The 21,460-nt window shown below is 46.2% G+C and overlaps 1 protein-coding gene across 1 annotated transcript in view; it reads right to left on the reverse strand.

Annotated features, from left to right (window-relative positions):
* Positions 1–4,744: 4,744 nt before the first annotated feature.
* Rad50 (RAD50 double strand break repair protein) overlaps positions 4,745–21,460 on the reverse strand; it is a 55,352-nt gene continuing 38,636 nt past the window's right edge. Inside the window, exons 22-25 of the mRNA XM_036197783.1 lie at positions 9,745–9,830; positions 9,079–9,221; positions 6,765–6,898; positions 4,745–5,260 (exon numbers count right to left, since the gene is read on the reverse strand). Coding sequence (XP_036053676.1) covers positions 5,074–5,260; positions 6,765–6,898; positions 9,079–9,221; positions 9,745–9,830 — 550 coding nt within the window. The 3' untranslated portion in view covers positions 4,745–5,073. The remainder of the gene's footprint in view (positions 5,261–6,764; positions 6,899–9,078; positions 9,222–9,744; positions 9,831–21,460) is intronic.

Below are 21,460 nucleotides of genomic sequence, written 5' to 3' on the forward strand. Positions count from 1 at the left end.
AAGCTCCCTACCCTGGCTGACTTTCACTTGAAGCAGTTTTAGGCTCTGCTGGGGAAACACAAACCAAGAGACTAATTCTCAAGCTAGGAGGCTCGAGGACATCAGGGAATAAATGACTACAGGGAGGAGTTCTAGACAGGCTGAAGCCAGCAAAAGCAGGTCTGGAAAACAAATAGCAAAGGAGATCACGTGTTAGGGGCCAGCTGGGCTTACCCAGAGCTAGGGAGCCAGGGGACTATGGGCAGGGAGGCCAGGCAATACAGCCAGGAGCTACAGCAGGGGGCCGTGGAATTTAAGCTGTAAAGGGGGAAGTAAAGGCATGAAGGAAACAGTGTGGAAAGGCAGGTACAATCAATGCAACAAAACTGCAGTAGGATCCAGGACCACTGGGCTTTCCGGGCACTTCACTGGAAGCTAAACTCCTCAGCGATCAACTTTACACAAACTGAAGTCACCTGGCACCTGGAAGAGAGAGCCTCCGTTGAGGAACTGCCTCCCTCAGATTGGCCTATGGGGCCTTTTCTTGATGACTGATAGGAGAGAGTCCAGCCCACTGTGGGTTGGGCCACCCCTGGGCAGGTGGTCCTAGGTAGTACAAGAAAGCAGACTAAGCGAGCCTGCACTTACAAGGAGGAAGCAGCCCTCCTCCATGGTCTCACTGAGTTCTTGCCTCAGGTTCGTGCAGCTAACCTTGATGATGGACAGTGACGTGGAAGGTAAACCAAAACCCCTTCCTTCCTAAAGCTGGTTTTGGTCAGTGTATTAGCACTGCAGCAGAAGAGCCAGCTAAGGCAGGAATTGGTACCAACGGTGCAGTATCACTGTGACATAATGGGTCATGGTTTGGAGAGGACTGTGGTGGCATCTGGAACTTTGGGCCAGAAAAGCCATTAGTGAGCGAAGGGCCTGGAGGACAGAAATGTCGGGAGGTGGTGATGGAAGCCTGGGTTGGGAAGGCGCAGAGGGAAGCCGACTACTGAGCCTGGTCATGTGCTACTGTGAATTAAGAATGTTGTTTGAGGTCAGCTGAGGCTGAAGATCTGGCTGGGATGAGTAAGAAACTAAACATTCAATCAAAATCTTCTGGGTTCAACTGTGGTTCAAAGGGGCTTAAAGTGGTACCTCAAGCTGGCAGCCAAATTTGGTAATGTGTAAGACACTCATGTGGCATTGGTTGAGGTTTGGCACACTGACTAGAAGACCTGCAGAGAGGCCTGGCAGTCGTTTGTGAAGGTGTAGCCTCAGCTGCAGGTGAAGGTGCCAAAGCTGCGGAACTTTTTAGAAGTTGGACTGATTTATACTGTGATATTATTGTGAGATTGTAGGAATAAAAAGAAAAAGTTAAGAGTTTAATAGTGTCAAGTTGACAAAGGATCTATTGTGCCTGTTGGTCCGCTCCCCTAACCCCAACACAAACCAGTCATCTAGGAAGAGGGAGCCTCAGTGAGGAACTGCCTCCATCAGATTGGCCTGTGGGCAAGTCTGTGAGAGGCATTTTCTTGATTGATGTGTAAGAATCCAGCTCACTGTGGGTGGTGCCATCCTGGGGGGTGGGGGGCTGAGCTGTGAAACCAAAGTGAGCAAGTCATGGGCACAAGCCAGCAAGCAGCGTTCCTCCATGGCCTCTGCTTCAGCCCTGCCTTGACTCCTGTTCCAGCTTCTCGAAAACAGGCTGACCGAAGGGTAAGCTAAATAAACCCTTTCTACTGCAAGCTGGTTTCTGTCCTGGTTTATCACAACAGACAGGGACTAGGAAAGAGGGTGTGGCCACGTCAAAGATGAGGCGATGGAATACTGCAAGACCAGACTGATGAAAGGGCTCCCATGTGTCAACGCACAGCTGGCACTGCCAACTTGGTATGTGTGTTTATAAATATGAAGTCACTCTTCCTTTGGAGCAACCCTACAGTGCAAGTGCTATTTCCTCCTCTCACAGGTGAGTGACAGAGGCCGGAAGGTGACTACCTTCCCTGTGGCCTTCAGCCAGCCAACAGCAGTGTTGGGATTTAAGCCCAGGGGGTCTGCTCCACTGTGAGGTCTGTTTGTCCCACGTGTGGGGAAGGGCAGCATTTAGTGACAAGGAAGGAACCTATCCCACTTCAAAGCTTGCTGGTGTGGGGCTGGAAGCAGCTCTGAGTGGCTGTAAGGGAAGCTGAGTCCTGTGTGTGCCGACTAGATTATAAGTGGGGGTGCCTCTCCCAGTCCCACTCATTGCTTCTTAAAAAAAAAAAAAAATAAAATAAAGGCAGATCTCTCTCTATCCCTGGCTGTCCTAGAACTCACTATGCAGACCAGGTTGGCCTCAAACTCAGAGACCTGCCTGCTGCCTCTGCCTCCTAAGCACTGGGACTGAAGGTGTGCACCACATCTGGCGAGTGCCTTTTCCCAATCACTGCAGACAGGGTACCTACAGCTTACTGGTGGACGGCTACCTGGTTTGTGTGTTCTGTTACATGCTGTTGCCTTTAAATTCTAACTTCATGACAAGTAAGGAAATGTTTATGCTAAGTACTGCCCAGTGTGTCTGCCTTTGACTTTGCTGTGGTGGTTAATGGACAGGCTTATTTTCTGAACCTTCCTGTGTTTGGGGGGATAGACAGTCTGGTCAGTGATTAGTCTAACATGCATAGTCTGTGTGCTCTTCTGGACTTCAGGAAGGGGATCTTCACTCTGAGAATGGCCTGCTATTCTTTCCTCCCGAAGCCTCTGTCAATGTTATGGAGTTGAGTGAATGGACCTTGTCAGGAGGGGCCTTTGAATAGAGGACCCAGACAGCTGGGGGGTGGCCCTGTTGTATGGCTCTCCTGGGCCTGGGTGAGGACTGTAACCCTCTTTCTTCAACCAGGCTTGACTGGTCTAAGTCAGGTGACATCAGGGCCCATTCCTTCTATAGGCTCTGAGGGATAAAATGTTTCTTTGCCCTTTTTGGTTTTGAGCAGCTGTCTTTATCACTTGGCTTGGAACCCTTTCTCATTTTCCAAGGACACTGTTCCAGCCTTCATCCACACAAGGCTTTCTCTCACATCCCACCTGCCCTCCACCATCTTCTTAGGACACTTAAAATGACACCTGGGACCTTTCAGGGCAATCTCCCTCAGCTAAGATGTTTAACTTTTATCACTTCTGCAAAGACTCCTTTGCCATGCAAAGTACTCAGTCCTGAGAATGATGGTCTGGGTATCGTGGAGCCCGAGCAGATCTTGAGGACCTTAAGAAGGCAGCTATATCTCAGCTGCCTCCCACCCACAAAGACAGGGTTTCTCTGTGTAGCTCTGGCTGTCTTTGAACTTTGTCAACCAGGTTGGCCTCGAACTCACAGAGATCCACCTGCCTCTGCCTCCCAAATGCTGGGATTAAAGGCATGTGCCACCACGCCAGGTGAAATGCTCTCTTTTCTAAGTTGCCTTGGTCATGGTGTCTTATCACAGCAACAGAAAAGTCACTAAGGCAGAAAATATCAAATTAACTGGCTTTGGCTGTGCTGTGTTAGAATGTTTGATTTTTAAAAATTCTGGGGCTACAGAGATGGCTAGTTGGTTAAGAGCAATGACTGCTCTTCCAAAGGACCAGAGTTCAATTCCCAGTACCCACATGGTAGCTCACAACCATCTGCAATGCCAGTCCAAGAGATCTGAGGCCCTCCTCTGTGGGCACTGCATGAACATGCTGCACAGACATAAGCAGGCAGAACATCCAGACACATAAAAAATAAATATTAAAAAATTTGAGTTGATTTGAGTTTCATAAAGTGACCAATCATTAAATAATTTGGGACCAGTGATGTAGCCCAGTCAGTAGAGTTCTTGGCTATCATGTATGAACCCTGGGTTCAATTCCCAGCACCACATAAACCAGGCATAGTAGTGCATGCCTGTAATTCAAGCACTTGGGAGGCAGAGGATCAGAAATTCAAGGCTTCTAAATAAATTTAAGACCAGCCTGGACTAGAGGCCCTTTCTTATATGCTAAGTAAATTTTGGTGTAGTCCTAAGTTTCTCTGGTCCCATCCGGCCCAGTCCCGGCCCTGAGGTCCCACAGCTGGTTATAAAATAATCACTCAGAGGCTTCATATTAATTGCAAATTATATGGCCTATGGCTCAGGCTTCTTACTAGCTAGCTCTTATAACTTAACTCAACCCCTAACTATTAATCTATGTGTCACCACGTGTTCTGTGGCTTTACCTGCGCCCCATTACATGTTGCTCCCGGACGGCGGTTTGGTGTCTCCCCCACCTCTTCTTTCTCCTCTCTCTCTCTTGGATTTTCCCGCCTGGCGCAGAGCAGGCCTGACCAACTCCATGATGGAGCTGTAAAGTGGCATCTGCAAGCATGTGACTTTGATGGACCCTGTCTACACAGAATATCCACAGAAGGCTTCAGCTGGCAATTCCAAGGAAATGTGGACTGGACTTCAGCAGATTGGCCTCTGGAGTGAAACTGAGGTTTGCCCTTGCAGCTCTGTTCATGGGGAGCAGGTCCAGCTGTGGGTGAGCCTAGCTTCCCACCCACATGGGAACCTGCTGTGAGAGTAACTGGGATTACTGGCCAGACAGAAAAGAGAGAAGAGAGTGACAGGTTTCCACATGATGGGCAGGTGAGGTCAGGAGGGGAATTTCCTCTAACACATGGGCAGAGTAACTATCTGGCAGGGCTGCATGGGGAGGGAACTGGGTACTCCATCAGACGACCATCTACGGCTTTTGTCACACTGCCAGCCTCCACTCAATGACCGAGGCTCAGACAGACAGGTCATATACACGGATTCATGTTAAAGCCAAGCCAGTTATTAAATCTCACTTCAAAGCTTCAAAGAAAATACTAACATTTTTAAAATGCCCACCCCATAAATCACCAAAGCAGCAGCACCCCCTCCACCCCAGTCAGCGCTGCTCTGGGAAGTGTCACTCATTTGGGTGATCTTCAGTTGGCTGGAAGATGAAAGGCTGAGCAGAACTGGGACTGTGTTCAGAGCATCAGTTAGCCTTCAACTGAGGCAGCCTCAGGATCTTAGGCCCTCTCAAATCCTCCAGACATGGTTCCCCTCACATAGGCCACTTCCCTACCAAAACAAGTCAGTGAACATAAGAGGCCAGGGAGTTAATGTTGCACGTCACAATCTCTGAGCACTGGTCCATGTTCTTCCTAATCCTGTAGAATTTCTCCACGTACTCAGATCGCCCCAAGAGCTCCACGAAATCTTCATCGTGAGTAATCACCAGAAGCTGGAAGTTACGCTGCTGTGAGCGACTTTTTATGATCCTGAAACAATACATTGAGAACATCTTTTTACTAATGGACATACATTTGGAAAAACCACTGGGAATCTTGTCAGATACAAGAACAGCTGTGTGGCAACCAAGCTTTTCCTGTGCCATGAGTGACAGGGCCTTCGGCTGCCCTGCAGGAAATGTCAAGGGCTGGCACCTTCAACCCAAGCAGGAAAGGAGTCCCATCTCCTTCCCACACAGTGGGATACAGGGATGCAGAGCCCCACTCCCCACTCATATGGCTAAGAACCAGGTCAAGAATTCGGACCAGTTCCTCAGATCCTAAGTTGCTATTCATGTAGGGAAAGGCTTCTAGGAAAGCCTAACCCATTCAACCACAGGAGCCCAGCTCGCTCTCCTGCCTAGACTCTCCTGACCTGCTGCTAGACTTCTCTGAAAGTCAGTCAGGCAGACAACAGGCAGGGGAATAACACTGCCTTCTGAAGAGCTACGTCTACTTAGAACTCTGCCACCACCAGTCACTGGATGCATCAGCGCTGTGACACTCAGAGGGCCTGAGTGGGTGTCCTGGGGACGTTTTTGCTCATCATCAGCATGCTGAGGTATCAGCTATGAGTGAGATGCAACAAGAGTTTTAACTCACACTTGTTTATCACCTGCCTGTGGCTGGATGCACTTCATGTTTCAATACCACAACCCCCCCCTTTCCTGGCTGGTGCCCCAGGACTATGAAGAGCTGGCTGGAGCAGGACATCTGTACTGTCAGAACTCTTCTGGAGGCAGGGGTGTGCACAAGTTAAAGCTGCCTGCCCTTTCTGACATGAGGAAGGGGACACCATGACTACAATTTAGCCTCTGGCACCATCTATTCACGTACCAGTGTGCTTTCTCCATAAAAGCTCTCATTCTTCACCATAATCCTGTGACAGGCAGTCCCAGCTCTACCACCACAGCTCTGAGTGTCTGGCCAGGGCACATTCTGACTCCTGTGCTTGACATTGGAGGTTCACAGGAAATCCAGAGAGAGCTCAAAACTCCTCACCCTTACATGCCCTAGGAACACTTGGGAAGAGGCAGGACACACCTGTGTCTCAGTACTCTAGCTCTTTGTATTTTATGTGCATTGGTGTTTTGTCTGCATGTATGTCTGTGTGAGGGTGTCAGATCCCCTGGAACTGGAGTAAGAGATGGTTGTGAGCCACCATGTGGGTGCTGGGAATTGAACCCAGGACCTCTGGAAGAGCAGTCAGTGCTCTTAACCACTGAGCCATCTCTCCAGCCCCTCTAAGAAAATCTGGAGAATTACTACTGAAAGTTGAAGTTCAAAGCCTGGTCTCAACTGGTTTTGTTTTTTCAAACAGGGTTTCATTGGCTGGCCTGGAATTCACTATGTGAACAAGGCTGGCCCTGAACTCAGAGACCTGCCTGCCTCTGTCTCCAAGTGCTGGCATTAAAGGCTTGTGCCACCATACCCATCTCTGCTACTGGTATTTAAAAAAAAAAATTACATTCTGCCCCGAACTTGAAATACTTACTCAACCAAAGCATGTGCAAGAGATTCAATGTTTTCTCGGTCAAGATTTGTCGTGGGCTCATCCAAGGCAAGGATGCCACAGTTCAGACAGAAGGTTTCAGCCAGTGCCAAGCGGATGATGAGAGAGGCCAGCACCTGGAGAGAAGTTGCACATCAGCTTCTTTAGAAGGGGACGGTGAAATGAACTGAGTATGGTGGTGACACCTTTGTTCCCAGCACTCAGGAGGCAAAAGCAGGTGGACCTCTGAGTTCTAGGCCAACCCAACTACACAGTAAGACCCTATCTCCCAAAACAGAAAAAGGTAGTAGGAGGTGGGAGATGTCACAGGTCACAGATGTTAGGAGCAGTTCAACATAGATTCATGCTTTTCTGGAAGGAGGCCCTCAGCCACATTCTCCCATTCATTTGCCCTGAGACAAAACAGAGAAACAGCACTGCCAGCGTCCCACTCCTATTAAAGCTGACATCACAGGCTAAGGGGTGATGCATTACAGTGCATCAGTGCAAGTCCAAGGTTCACCTGGAACTCACTCTGTACACCAGGCTGGCACAAACTCTTGAGAGGTCTGTCTGCCTCTGCCTTCTGAGCACAGGGCTAAAAGGTGTATGTCATCACACCTAACCTTAAAACTTTTTGATCTGGCCCTTATAGCTTCTCAATGATGAAACTTGTTGGGAAATGCAAACACACTACATGTTCCTGAGCCTCACAGGGACTTTAATTCCATGTGCTCTGGAGAAACCAGGTAAGTGTGTTCGAAATCATGTCAAAGTGTCTGCTTGTGTAATTGTGACAATGAGGGAAGAAGTTAATAGAGTACAGCTCTATTTGTACTACCCTCTGTCCATAGTTACTGAAAATCAAAGGTTTAGTCCTCTTGGGGCTGAAGGGCCCAGCAGAGACTCACACTGTTCCGGGAAGGCAGAACGCCTTTGCTCTCATCTCACTGCCTGCTGAGTGCAGGGCAGGGCACACCTTCCCTCTGATGTCCAGGGCAGACTGCAGAAGCCTATTGCCCCTCGGGGGACAGACACTTCCTTCCTGCTCTGTGTCTGTGCTACAGCCGCGAATCCACCGCCAGCCGCTGACATGCAGGCTGCTGGTTGGCCCAAAACCATTCATCTGACACCTCTCCCTACACCAGGAAGCAAGTGCTGCCAGTTTTCACAACGCAAGAGCAGCTATAGGAAACTGACCTTTGCTCAGAGACCATGTTCCAAACCCATGTATAATGAATATTAGACATCACCAACAAATCAAGCAGGGATACTGTTTATAGATCACAAATTAGTCTTTTCTTCAGACTATGATTGCTATATTAATATGCATTGCCTGAAATTGGTGTTAGTGGTCTGGGCTGGCAATAACTGGGATAATTATATGAATAATATGGCATCCTTTTCTAAGCCTTCAAAATTTTATGAAAAATCTGCTTCAATATGAAAGTTCAGAATCTGCATCCTTGTATATGGTTAACAGAACTCAGGACCTCCCCATGCTCTGGGATGCAAGTCTCATGTTCCAGCCTTATTAACACGCTTCTCATTATGACTCCCCCAGTGCTCAAACCCACCTACTGTCCTCCTCCAGGAGCCTCACGTAGGGCCAGATCGAGCCCTTGGTCTAAGGCCCAGCCCAAAGGCTAGGCTGGGGTGCTGGTGATGGGGATTAAGTCCTGTGCAGAGGCTATATTCTTAATGACACAGATCCTTCACTTGATTCAACTTGGCCTCCAGTTTGCTAGTGTTCTTTGTTCAAGACAGGGTCTTGTGTAGCTCAGGCTGGCCTCAAACTCAGTCTAGAGCCAAGGATGACTTTGAACTTCTGATTCTCTTTCCCCCACCTCCCTCGTGCTGGGATTATAGACATGTTTAGGTAGTGGTTGGGGTCAAGCCAAAGCCTGTTCATGCTGGGCAAGCACTCTACCAGCTGAGCCACATCCCTCCCTCTGCGAGTAGTCTTTATGACTGGCGGTATATTTACTATTAATTCTGAGATTTCCTGACCATTTTAATACCAGAATGTATTTTTGGGGGCCCATGAAGCAATGACCCTTCTCTGAGAAGAAGTGCTATGGAAGTGAAAATGGGTCTGAGTAACTTTGACCCTTTTTATGTTATCTTCAGGGTGCTACCAGGGCATGTTAGCTGGCAGCAGGATGGTGCCATGATATAGCTGTGTCTGTCTACTTCACGAGGTGGCAAGGAAGCTGTAAGGACTTCTCCTTCATTTGAGGGTATTCTAGGGCTTCCACAACATCAGGTCCATCTTTCAGCTCTTTAAGTTGTCTCCCTAGATTGCTGAGATACCTGCCTTTTGTCCAGCACTGCATCGTCCCCGCATGTCCAAGGCTGTATCCCCCTTCAGCATTACCACTCGGTAGTTGTAATTCCGTCTTTTGTCAGAAGCCGAGACGTTTTCATCAGCATCTGATCGAATTTCTATGTATTCAATATCTGATATAGAAAGCAGAGTATTTTACAGAACCACACTGTCCCTCTGTCACTTATGTATACATAGTTCAAGAAGTCGAAGTCTGGGGATGACAGTGAGTCTGATGGCCTTGGGAGCACTGGCTGCCTTGCAAACTCTCTGGCCGAGAGGACTCAGAAGCCACATGGTCTGCCAAGATGTAGCCTGGATGGCCAGCCCCAGCCTGGGCTGGCTCCTTTTCTAAGTTTCCTTTGGGTATTTTTCTTATCACATTTGGGCCTATCCCCATCTGTGCTTTCACAGAAACCATTATGTCATCAGCTCACTGTGTCTGCTACAGACAATGAGCCCTACAAGGCTTTGGAACAGAAACTTTGCATTTTCTTTCTGTTACAAGAGATTGCAAAGATAAGAATTCTTAGAAAAATCTCAAAGACATGCTCAGGAAGAGGTTTGAGAAGGTAACGCTGGCATGGTAAGGTCACACAGGGAGGCTGTGGACAGAGCTTTGGAATGAGCTTCTGGGACACACCATATATTAATTACCTTGTCCACGATAGGTACTCCGCCAAAGATCACGAATAATTTTGTTGATTTCTTCCATCTTCATACTGTGAAATTTCATTATTGCTCTGGAAAAGGAAGCCACTTTTACTTGGTACAATATGTACTATTTATATGAAAGACATAGAATAGCTATGCAATAGTTTATGCCAAATTGTGTCAATATGTAATAATAATAGAAATAACATCATTGCCCCAGTACTTTCAATTATAAAAGTTGAATATGAAAAGGGCTAGAAAAAATTAAACAGGACCGAGCAGTGCTATTTCCCCGGCACTAAACTGCTCGGCATGTGTCTGTTTTTACTCGGGGTCCAAGCACTTCTTTTGTACCCAGAAACTAAAGAGTTGAGTGTGGTGGTGCACACCTTTAATCCCAGCACTTGGGAGGCAGAGATCCTGATCTACACAGCAAGTTCCCCAAAGCTACACAGTGAGACCCTATCTCAAAGCAGATCCCCCAAACCTTTCAAAGAATAAGGCTTTAACAGGCTTCTAGGGCTTCTCCTAGGCCCTGAGAACACACTGGAGGGGCAGCCTCCCTAGTACCCGCAGGAGGCCTGCTGTAGGCAGACCTATGTGCTAAAGGTGAGGGTGGGCGCAGCTAGCCAGGGAACCTTGTCACAGAGCAGAAGCAAGTCTCTGAAATTGTTGTCTAGCTCTTCTAGAGTTTTTTAAGTTTTATTTTCTTGAGACAGGGTCTCTACATAGCCCTGGGTTGTCTTGTAGACCTGGCTGGCCTCAAACTCAGAGATCCACCTGCCTCTGCCTTGTAAGTGCTGGGGACTATAGGTGTGTGCCATCATGTCCAGCTCCTAGAACTGTTCAAAAGCCAGCCCCTTATGCTCTTTTATTCCTCAGATCTGTGAGAACTGTGCTTTGGCTCAAAAGGAAGACTTACTTAGAAGCCTGAGCCTTTACTCAGTACAAGTCCTATCCTGTCATGCACTGACCTCCGCAGGTGTGCCCTTACTGCAGATTCTCCTTTAAAGCAGTAGTCTCTAGACACCGAACAAAGAAATGTTTGTGAAAGCCAAAGCTGCTTGTTAAGACGGAGTGCCACGCCTGCCCTGGCTACCTCAGATCAGGAGGCAGGACTATCAGCTACAAAACCCACTGCCGTGGTAAGAAGGCAGGTTTCACGGCTATCACCATGCCCAGGATGTGAGCGGACTCCCTTCCATTTGCAGGCCTCTTATCTGATATATACAAAAAAAGAAACTAAACGTAATGCCACTGCCTCTGTACAATCATTTTGTGATCTTCTGATCATCAGCTAAAGAGAAAGAAATGACTCAACATAAATACGTCTAAATATCAGATGGAGGGCTGCTGAAGCAGTAAAGCCTGGAAAAAAACCATTCTGCTTCACCATGTCTCCATTTTCTAATTCATGCTCATCTCAGCCCAACACTTTATGCTTTTTTTCCTAAAGAGAAGACAAACCAGCTATTATTTTCTTCAAAAAAGAAAACCACAAAAAATACCTCACATAATGTTCTAGGAACTAATCATGTGTGAACACTACCCTTCCATAGCTTTATACACCACAATCCTAATTTTATAAAGGACATTTAAAAAGTGTTATTGAATTGTTATCGAACTGATAACTAACATAAGAAGCACACGGATGGAGAACACACTCCAGGAAGGGCAGGAGCTTCACGGCAGTGAGACCCACGGCAGTGAGACCCACGGCAGTGGGAGAGAGTTCCAGCACAGAAAGCCGGCCTGCTCAGGTGTCAGAGAGAGTGGACTCCTGCTACTAAGATCTGGTCTCTGGGGGTTTCCAGCACATCAGGCAGCCTCTGGGGTGACCAAGGTGGCTGCAGTAGCCACCTGACAATGGAGGAGCACTGACACGAGGGCTTCCAATAAGCGTCACCTTCGGAAGGACACACCATGCTCAAAGTCACACATTATCTCTCCAACCTCCAGTTACTATGCAAACAGAGAAAGGCTAGGATACTCTGATTAGGATAGTTTTTAAGGCAGTAAGCAGACAAGGTGGTTTTCTGAGTATTATCAAATCCTCAAGGTGTGCCTACCTTCTGGGGATACAAAGTATTACAAAGCAAGGAGAGACAGAGCAGAGAGCAGAAACTTTTGGACCTGTTTTGCCCATCACGACAGAAACCAGCATCCAAAACAGAGCCGAGTTTAGCTGTAAGGGCACTGAGTAGACCTGACTGCTGGCAAGGGAGCCAGGGTTAAGCGCGTCTTAGACAAGCACACCATCTACCTCCGCACGCCGTCCCAGTTTACTGAGCGGTTTTTGTCCCCAGAAAGCAAGAACAGCACAGCAGGAAGAAAGCTGTCCAAGGTAACTTACTGCATACAACTACATACCAGACTAAAGAAAAACGGATGAGTGCCGGGGCTGAGGGGCGCACGCCTTGAACCCCAGCACTTGGGAGCAGAGGCTGGAGGATCTCTGAGTCTGAGGCCAGCCTGCTCTACAGAGCTGGTTCAGGACAACCAGGGCTACACTGACAAACCCTGTTTCAAACCCCTGTCCCCACAAACCCTCCAAAACAAAACACAACACAACAACAAAAAACTGATGAGCCAGTGGGTATAAAAGGAACATCTGGTGCACTAACACTGCGTTTTAGTAAAAATCAGAGGTAAGTGACAAATGGAAAAAATATCTTCTTTTACAAAATGTCTCAGTCAGGCATTGATCGCAACAGCAAACACAATCTAACATAGCCATAAGCATTTCCCCACAATAACCAAGAGAGATGCTGGTAAGCAGTAGGGAAGGAGCAAATGACAAGCACTAGAAGGGAGTCTGCCACTGTTTCTGCACGTGAGGCTTGACTGTGTACTTAAAAATTCAAGAAAATCAACGGAACTATGAAGATTATCAAGTTAACCAGACAAAAGCCTTGGTGTGTTCCTGTAAGCGTTTACCAGCACTCAGGAGGCTGAAGCAGGTGGCCTCTGTGAGTTAGTGGCCAGCCTGCACTACCTAATGAGCTCCAGGATAGCCAGGGCCACATACATAGTGAGCCCTCTCTCCAAACAAACCGCTTGTATTGCACTACTATCTAACTCTGCTAGAAAGACAATGGTGGAGGCAGAGGGAGGCCCCTGTAGCCGAAGAGATGGGTCAGCTAGCACAGTACGTGCAGCAAAAGTCTTCATTCAGAACCCCAGAAACTCATAAACAGCCAGCTTCAGGGGTTCATATCACTGGGGAGATAGATGGATACAGGAGAACCCTCTTAAGCTCAATGGCCAGCTGAAGTGATGGGCCCCAGAAACCCTCTTCAAAAAATAAGGCTACATAGTCTTAAAAAAAAAAAAAAAGACAGATGATCTCTCTCTCTCTCTCTCCACACACACACACCACACACATGAGGCTGGTCAGGAAGACCACTGGAGAATGCCCAGAAAAAGTCTCTCTGTGATCTTCAGATTGAGAAGATCTGACCAAGGCATAGAACCTTGAAGATATAAATCAAATGATGCCATGAAGAGCGTTAAAGGACATGTGATAACCAGATACTTAAAATGATGGAGAAATGTCAGCTTTAATCAGAACAAGTGGAAACACATGCTTTATAAGTGCTCTTGAGAGCCAATCTAGCATTAACAAGTTAATGACCATACCCTCTGACCTAGTAGCTTCATTTCTAAGAAGCTATCTTTCTGGTCTATCTGCATAAGCATGCAAAGCACCAGCATCAGTGGTGGCCAAATCTGAAAGCTTCCTAAAGTCAATGGTTGAAATAGGCAAAAATCTATTTTACGGATTATATAGACATTGAAAGTTATGAAGCACACACCTCCATGAACATAAAAAAATTGCACACCTCTATGAACATGAAAGTTACATGAAAAAACAAAATAAAACAGAGTGAACCAGGTAGTATTGGCGCACACCTTTTTTGTGGTTTTTTTGAGACAGGGTTTCTCTGTGTAGTTTTGGTGCCTGTCCTGGACCTTGCTCCGTAGCCCAGGCTGGCCTTGAACTCACAGAGATCCGCCTGCCTCTGCCTCCAGGTGTGAGTTCAGGACAGCCAGGGCTACACAGGGGCTAGTGATGCAGGAGCCCCTTGCGGAGTTTTAGGCAGTGTCGCCAAGCGAATCTCTGTCTGTCCTGACGTTGCTCTGTGACTTGTAGATGTGAAGTACGGCACAGCACAAACTACCTGTGGTACCAATAATATGAACTGAGAGGAGGGACATCATGTCCACTTGGGAGGGTCTTAAGGGAGCGTTCCAAGGAGAAACAAGACAGGAAAACAGAGGTGTTAAGAGAACAAAACTGTTCGGCTGGTGAGGGTACTGAGTAGAGCTCAATGGGGAAGGGAGGAGGAAGTCTTTCCTACAATGACAACAGGAACCACTTACTAACCTAGCAGAGAAACAACGGGACACAGGGTGAGATGATATGAGAGCGGAAGTGGGACAGCTACCGTGGGAAGAGGTGAGTGGCAGGCTCACGCTGGCGGAAGGGAAGCAGCCCTGGAGCCGTCCATGGACGGAGGCACATCTTCAGCGCTTGTTACAGGTATAAATATTAAGTACTGTAACGAGTGACCCAGAGGAACTGGGGATGTGGCTCAGTTGGAAGAGTACTTGCCTACCATGCACAAGAAGACCCTGGGTTTGATTGTCAGCACTGCATAAAACCGTGAGTTGTGGTGTGTGCCTGTAATCCTGGCATTGGCGTGTGGGGGGGAAGCAGGAGGATCAAGAAGAGTTCAAGGCCAGCTTTGGCCACACAGCAAGTTGAAGGTCAGCCAGGGTTACAGCACTACATGAAACCTTATCCCTAAAACAAATAAAAGGATGACCCTAAAAATCTAAGATCTCTCCTGAGGCACCAATTTAAATGCCACGGGCTTGAGACAGTTGAAGACAGTGGTTATCTGGCAAGCATACAGTCCTGCTGTGGCCCAGAGTGCTGTCTGTCAGCTAAATGAATGTATTAGCGCATATGAATTGGCATGCTTTCCTGGTAAGAATTGTTTCTCAAAAGAGAATAAGAATTTCTAAGATCTAAGAAGACAGCAATTTATAAACTTATTTGGTCTTATAATTCAATATTCACTAATAGCTTAAAAAGAGTTCCTTTAGAATCTCTCCAATACTCCTTTGCATTTTGTGAAGATGAATGGTAATTCTGGTGGTCCTGAGCCCTGGAATGTGATCCTCCAAATGACAAATTTGGAGGTTCCCATTTGAAAGGCAGCATCATGTGGCCATAAAGCAGAAAGTCTTGTGCTAATGAAGCTACTGTGATGGGAGGCTCATCTTCAACACCGTTCTGTTCGTGCTACAGAACGTACAGTGTCAACTGTGAAGGATGCACAGCACTCTGTCTGCATGGCAGTGGCAGCAACGCTGCCCCCCACCCCCCAAGATCCAGTGCAGGAAGCAGATGGTGGAAGCAGCTTGCTCGTATGGACATGGTGGGGTGTAAGCAATCTCTGTACTCTCTTTCTGCTCAATTATGTTACAGACCTCCAACTGCTTTAAAACAATAATTAAAAGAGACCAAACCAAAGCCAGAGCTGTCACTGTAGTGTGTGGAGCTGTTCTAGCACATTCCCTCTGCTTCTTCACAAAGGCACCCTTGGGTGCTAGGGGCTGTACTGGCACTTCAGCACCTCTGCACCAGAGCCTCTGTCCCAGCGGGGAGCAGCTCTTCCCCTGCTTCCAAGCCAGCCAACTGCCTTCCACACTTGCTCTTTAGACGAGGCAGAGGCTTCTGTGAGCCTGAGTTACCCTCCTCCTAAGCGCACACCGCTTCCAGCCTGATGTCACAAATGGAGCCACACATCAGGCCTCCTGCTGTTGTTGTTTAAAGGTACTTTTCCACCTCAGCATCTGGCCAGTAGTGTGGAATCAAAGGCTTAAGACGCAACCATGAGAAAGCAGGTGCTAAGAGGTTAGAAGAGCATCCTCTCAAGAGACCCAGGCTTCTCCTTCCTCAAGGCCTCTCCAGCTCTTGCTTCCTTCCCTCCTCAAAGCATCTACAGGACTCAAGCACAGAAGACAAGCAATCAATGCAAAATCTGGATTACTGCTCAAAATAGCAAGCACACAAACAAAGACAAGCCTTGACCCAGATTTCCCATACCTCAAACAGTCTTGCTGACTAATAACTGGAAAGACCAAATACAAATGAACTTTTTTTTTTTGTAATTATTTTAATCTGGAAGCATTAAAAACTAAGTTAATACAAATCCAGTTTGAAAAAAAAGCAGATACTTTCAAAGGCATTTTCCAAAATACACTGTTTTCATCTTTGTGTTTAAAACTGTCCCAAACTTGATGCATAGGCTGCCAAAAACACTGGCTATGCTTTATTAGCCTTAGATTTTTTTTTTTTATGTTTAATTATGTGTATACGTCTGTGTGAGCATATGTACATGAGTGTAGGTGCCCAAGGAGCCCAGATGCATAGGATCCCCTAGAACTGGAGTTACAGGCAGTGTGAGTTTCCTGATATGGGTTCTGCAAAGTTCTGCAGGAGTAATACATGCTCTGAACTGCTGAACTGTCTCTCCAGCCCCAGAACTCTCTGCCAGGAGAACTTCCCACCTTTCTACCTGTGGGTCAGCAGAAGTCCTCCTGCCTAACAAAAATGGTGCTGTAAGTACCATGTTCCAAATGAATTAGGATTTCTTCTTGCTGAACTCAAAATCCTTAATCTGGCAACTTTAAGTGACTTTTTTTCCAAATTAAAACTACTATGACTTTATTAAACTCATTTCCTTTAGCCAGCCTCCTGAATATCAGCTTTTAACATCAGGCAATGGTTCAACCATTATCAAAAGATAAATGTTTACTTAAACAACATTCCTGAGATAGATGTGAAATGCTCCTGGCTATCTTTGGGTTTGTAATCAATCCCACAGGATGCTACTGTATGAAACCATAATGCATTGTAGTCAGCACAGGCTAAATCCTGAGTAAAGTTCTCAACCAGAGCTCCCCTTGAAGGCTGAGACCCACGCTCTCAGCAGCCTGGCAGAGAGCTGGCTGCCTCAAATACAAAGTTGTGGGAGTTTCTTAGATACAAACGTGGGAGTTGCATGTTTCCTGAGTCTCAGAAGCAATATGATGTAACACACAATGTTTCACATCTGGGAAACAAAATCCTGGACAGCACTTTGGGCAAGAGATGTATTCCAATTTCATTGAAACTTTGGTGCTGTGTGGGGTGTCACACGTCCTAAGCCACGCGTGCTTTCTTCTCGGCTAGTGTTTCTGCCAATGCTTCTGCTTGCTGCTGTTTCAGATGATTACTAATAACAGATGCTAATCAGCTCTTCTCGAAAATGCACTGCTAACTTCCTGTGTTACCTTAAATAGACCACTGTGCAACGATGACACCGACAGCATTCTTACTCTAAGAGGCGAAACAATGAGTGAAATTTTAGACCCCCTTATTTTGGCAGGAGGAGAAGGCAAATTTAGGGATCACAATATAAATCTTGAGACATCCACTGTATGCAGGAGAAACCCCACAGACTCCATTTGAAGGAAATACTACTGCTTTGCTTATTTAGAAGAATGCATCTGATTAGCAGATAAAAGACCTCACGGAACAGTCTGGCTCTGCTCCTTAAGCAAGCTAAATTTCTAGATGGAAAGCTGCTGCGTCTCCTCACTGCTACCCACTCCTGGCTTGCTCCATAGAGCTCCCTTGTGTACCAGTGCAATACCTCATTTTCCTCTGCGGAAATGCCCTTCCTTCCCCAGGCCGGACAGCCTGGCAAGCCTACCAAGGCACTCATTCTCTTGGCTCACTCAGCAGTTTAGAAAAAGGCCAGGTTATAGCAGTCTTTTATGACCTCTTTAACGTACCTGTAACTACGTGGTGCCTCACTGAGTGACAGCTGGAGGGCTCCTGGACATAGTATTCTATCAGTTAACTCACACAAAAACCCGGGTCTGCAGAGCCACGCACTGTAAGCAAGGACTGAGTTCCCGTAGACCTTCCCACTCCATCGGTGATCCCCCACTCCCTCTAGACATGATGCCAAGTTCTGGCACCTTCCCAGCACAATGTGATGTCACCATCTCTCTCCTACATTTTCTCCTCACCCAACTCCAACTGCTGGCTTTCCAGTCAAAAACCTCCAATTTGTCAAATTCAAGGTCACCTTTCAGCTTGTCTTCTTCAACATCTCAGGAGTTAATGACTCTCGAAATATTTGCTTCACTTGGTCTGCCAGTTACAACAACCTTTAACAACCTGGCCACTGCCACAGCTTCAGACCCACTTGTCAACTAGTCTCTGTACCCTTCCCTTCTGTAACCCCACCCTCTCCATATGCAACACACGCCACAAGCGTGTGCTAGACCCTGGATTCTGTACTTAACTCCCTGCTTGAGTGCTTCATTTGGAAGTCTACACAAGCATTAAGGTACCCAACAGAGAACTCTTCCTTTCCCCTCTCAAATCCTGACCACTTCAGGAACAGAGCCTTGTTCCCTGGCAGCCTGCTGTGTTTGGTCACCTTGTCAGTCTTTTCTCACCGGCCTTACAGCTTCTGATCCTAAGTATTATCATCCATTCTCCACATGGCAGGCAGGAGGGCTGCTGTGCTTTGCAATACACTTTCAGTAAAACCAAACTGTTCACCAGGGCAATTCAGCATAGCATACTTAGCCTGTCATCTCTGTTTCACAAAAATCCTGCTTCTCCTGGTCTTGGGCTGCTGCATTCACTACTGTGTACCTGGTATGGCTGTGTCTCCCCACTGTGCACACTTTGCTCCCTCTTCTCACTCAGGCCCTAGCTTAACTGTTTTGTCCCTGGAAGAGGCCAGGCCTCCTGCACCCTCAATTAACTACACTGTTCATTTTCATTGTAGCTCCCACCATTACTTGCTAATTTCTTGCATTCTTTTTTTTAGACAGGGTCTCTCTGTAGCCTTGGCTGTCCTGGAACTCATTTGTACATCAGGCCTGTTTAAACTCACAGAAATCCAGCTGCCTCTGCCTCCCAAGTGCTGTGATTATAGATCTGTGCGATCACACCCAGCTGCTTCTTTTTCTTAATTTGTTTCTTCATTTGTGTACACTTTATCTAGAACAGTGTCAAACAAGTCAGTAATCAAAAATATAATATAATATTATAATGTATATTATAATATAAGCTTAATATAAAAGACAATTTTGTATTTCATGTAGACATCTACCTGAGGAGTTATAAAATAAATGAAAATTAATTATCATGGCTATTAGAAAGTTGAGTTAGGCCACATTTATACAACATAAACATGTCTATATGTATAAATTATTTAAGTCCAGGCTTTTCCTTTAAAGGGTTTAACAAGGTCTATCATGGTAGCAGCTTGGCACACAAGATTAGAAAGTCCTTGCTTCTGATATCTCATCTTATCTCTGCTAGTAACTTGGGCAGGCTGCTTAATCTCTCCAGTAAATACAGTATGTGATACCCTGTCTTTTACAAATGGACAAAAAGAATTATGTTATTGTTATGTTATTATCTGATTATGGCCAATGTAGAAAGTACTCAGAATTTGGTCTCTCCTCTGCAAAGCTCCCAACTTTGGGATATTTAATCTCCAAGAATATTGAAATAAGAGCAATGGAAACCTGTGTTTCTTTAATAGAGTTAGTTCTTTAGAGTGATTGGAGAACAGAGTTTAGGAACCTCAACCTGGAGCATGGAGCCATGAACGGCTCAGACCCAGAATTCTAGCCCTTGGGAGACCCAGGGAAGGAGACTAGTACAAATTTCAGGGCAGCCTGGGCCACACAGTGGAAGGTCCAGGCAAGTCTGGGTGTGTGTGAAACACACACACACACACACACACACACACACACACACACACACACACACGAAAGAGGAAGGGGAGCTAAGGACAGGAGAAAGAAGGAACATGGCAGAGGAAGCTGGGTTAATTCTAAACTGTCTTGGAGTTTGTCTCGTAACTATCTCTACAGTGAATGTTGGTATAATTTTTTGGTTTCCATTTTATAGATGAGGAAACAGAAGGTTGTGGTGAATAATTACCTCCTACAACAGGGTTGAAATTCTATTTCCAGAGGCAGTAATTTTAAGCACATGTTATAGGTTGTCTTTGTCTGGAGCTCCCAGCTCTACTTTCCCTCCGGCATCCCTGACTGTATTCCACACGGTAGCTTTTCCTGACAATCTGCCCTGCACACGTCAGCACCCCACCAGCAGGGTCCTGTTCTTTACTGTGCAGTCGGTGCTAAGACTACTAGCGCCACAGCACCTGCTGTTAAAGAACTAAGCACACAGGAAGGAGCTGGGATAAATTCCAGGAGTTGGTTCTACCCTTCCACCATGTAGATTCTGGAGACTGAACTCAGATTGTCAAGCCTTAATTTTTTAAGATATGGTCTATGTATTCCTGGCTGTTGTACAATTCACTATGTAAACCTGGCTGCCTCAAACGCACAGAGATGTGACTGCCTCCAAAGTCTGGGATTAAAGGCATGAGCCATCACACCCAGGCTCCAAGATTTCAAGATGCTTCTAAATGCAGTCAGGCTGACAAGATCATAGGGTATTATCACAAGTATCAACATACAGAAATCAGTATTTTCATACACCAGCAACAAATGGTATGAAAACAATCTCATTGAAAACAGCTACAGAAACAAAAACCTGGGGCTGGAGAGATGGCTCAGTGGTTAAGAGCACTGACTGCTCTTCCAAAGGACCCAGGTTCAATTCCCAGCACCTACATGACAGTAATAACTGTAACTCCAAGATCTGACACTCTCACACAGACATACATGCAGGCAAAACACATAAAAGCACATAAAATAAAAATAAATTATATTTTAAAAAAAGAAACAAAGACCTGGGAATATATTTAAATGAAGAGGAGATTTATACAAAAACCTATAAAATACCAATGACAGAACTCAAAGAGAACACAAAAGAGTGGGAAGATAGTCTGTGTCCATATTCACAGATTGGCATAAGTACTGCTGAACTGTTCCCTTGCGTCTAAAACTGACATACAGATTCAGTGCAATCCACATCAAAGTATCATGACATCCTAAAGATAACTAGGGAAAAAGTTCTCGATTCATACAGATCTATAAAATGAGGAAGCAAGCAGACAGAACCCCAATAGTCAAAGCAATCTTGGACAAAAGGACAATTACCACATTATCACAGGATAGTCTAACAGCTACAGCAATCAGAACAGCACAGCACTGACAGAGACAGAACCAGAGCAGCGGACGGAACAGAGAGCTTAGTAATATTAGTGTGTCTCTACACCAACTGGTCTTCAATGAAGTGCTAACAACAGACAGTGGGTAAAGAACAGAGAAAGCTGGGATTCTGGATGCAGAGGATGAACTAGACCTGTCTCTTACTACACACAATAGTCAATGACAGGTGACATTTAACATCTGAAACTCAACTGCAGAAGGAAGCATCGGGCACAACTTCGTAAGAGGCAAGGGTTGGTTTTGGGGGGGCAAGATACTAAAAGTACCAGAACAAAAAAAACCAAAGTAGATAAAAATTACATCAAATTAAAAAGCTTCTGCCCAGCAAAGGAAACAATCAACAAAGAGTCTACAGAATGGGGACAAATGTGACCTACTCATCTGGCAGGGTAAACATCTAGAACATATATGGAACTTAAAAATGAGCAGTCTGGGGCTGGAGGGATGGCTCAGCAGTTAAGAGTACTGGCTGCTCTTCCAGAGG

Source organism: Onychomys torridus, chromosome 8 (genome assembly GCF_903995425.1).
Source record: "Onychomys torridus chromosome 8, mOncTor1.1, whole genome shotgun sequence".
In the NCBI taxonomy this organism is placed as follows: Eukaryota; Metazoa; Chordata; class Mammalia; order Rodentia; family Cricetidae; genus Onychomys; species Onychomys torridus.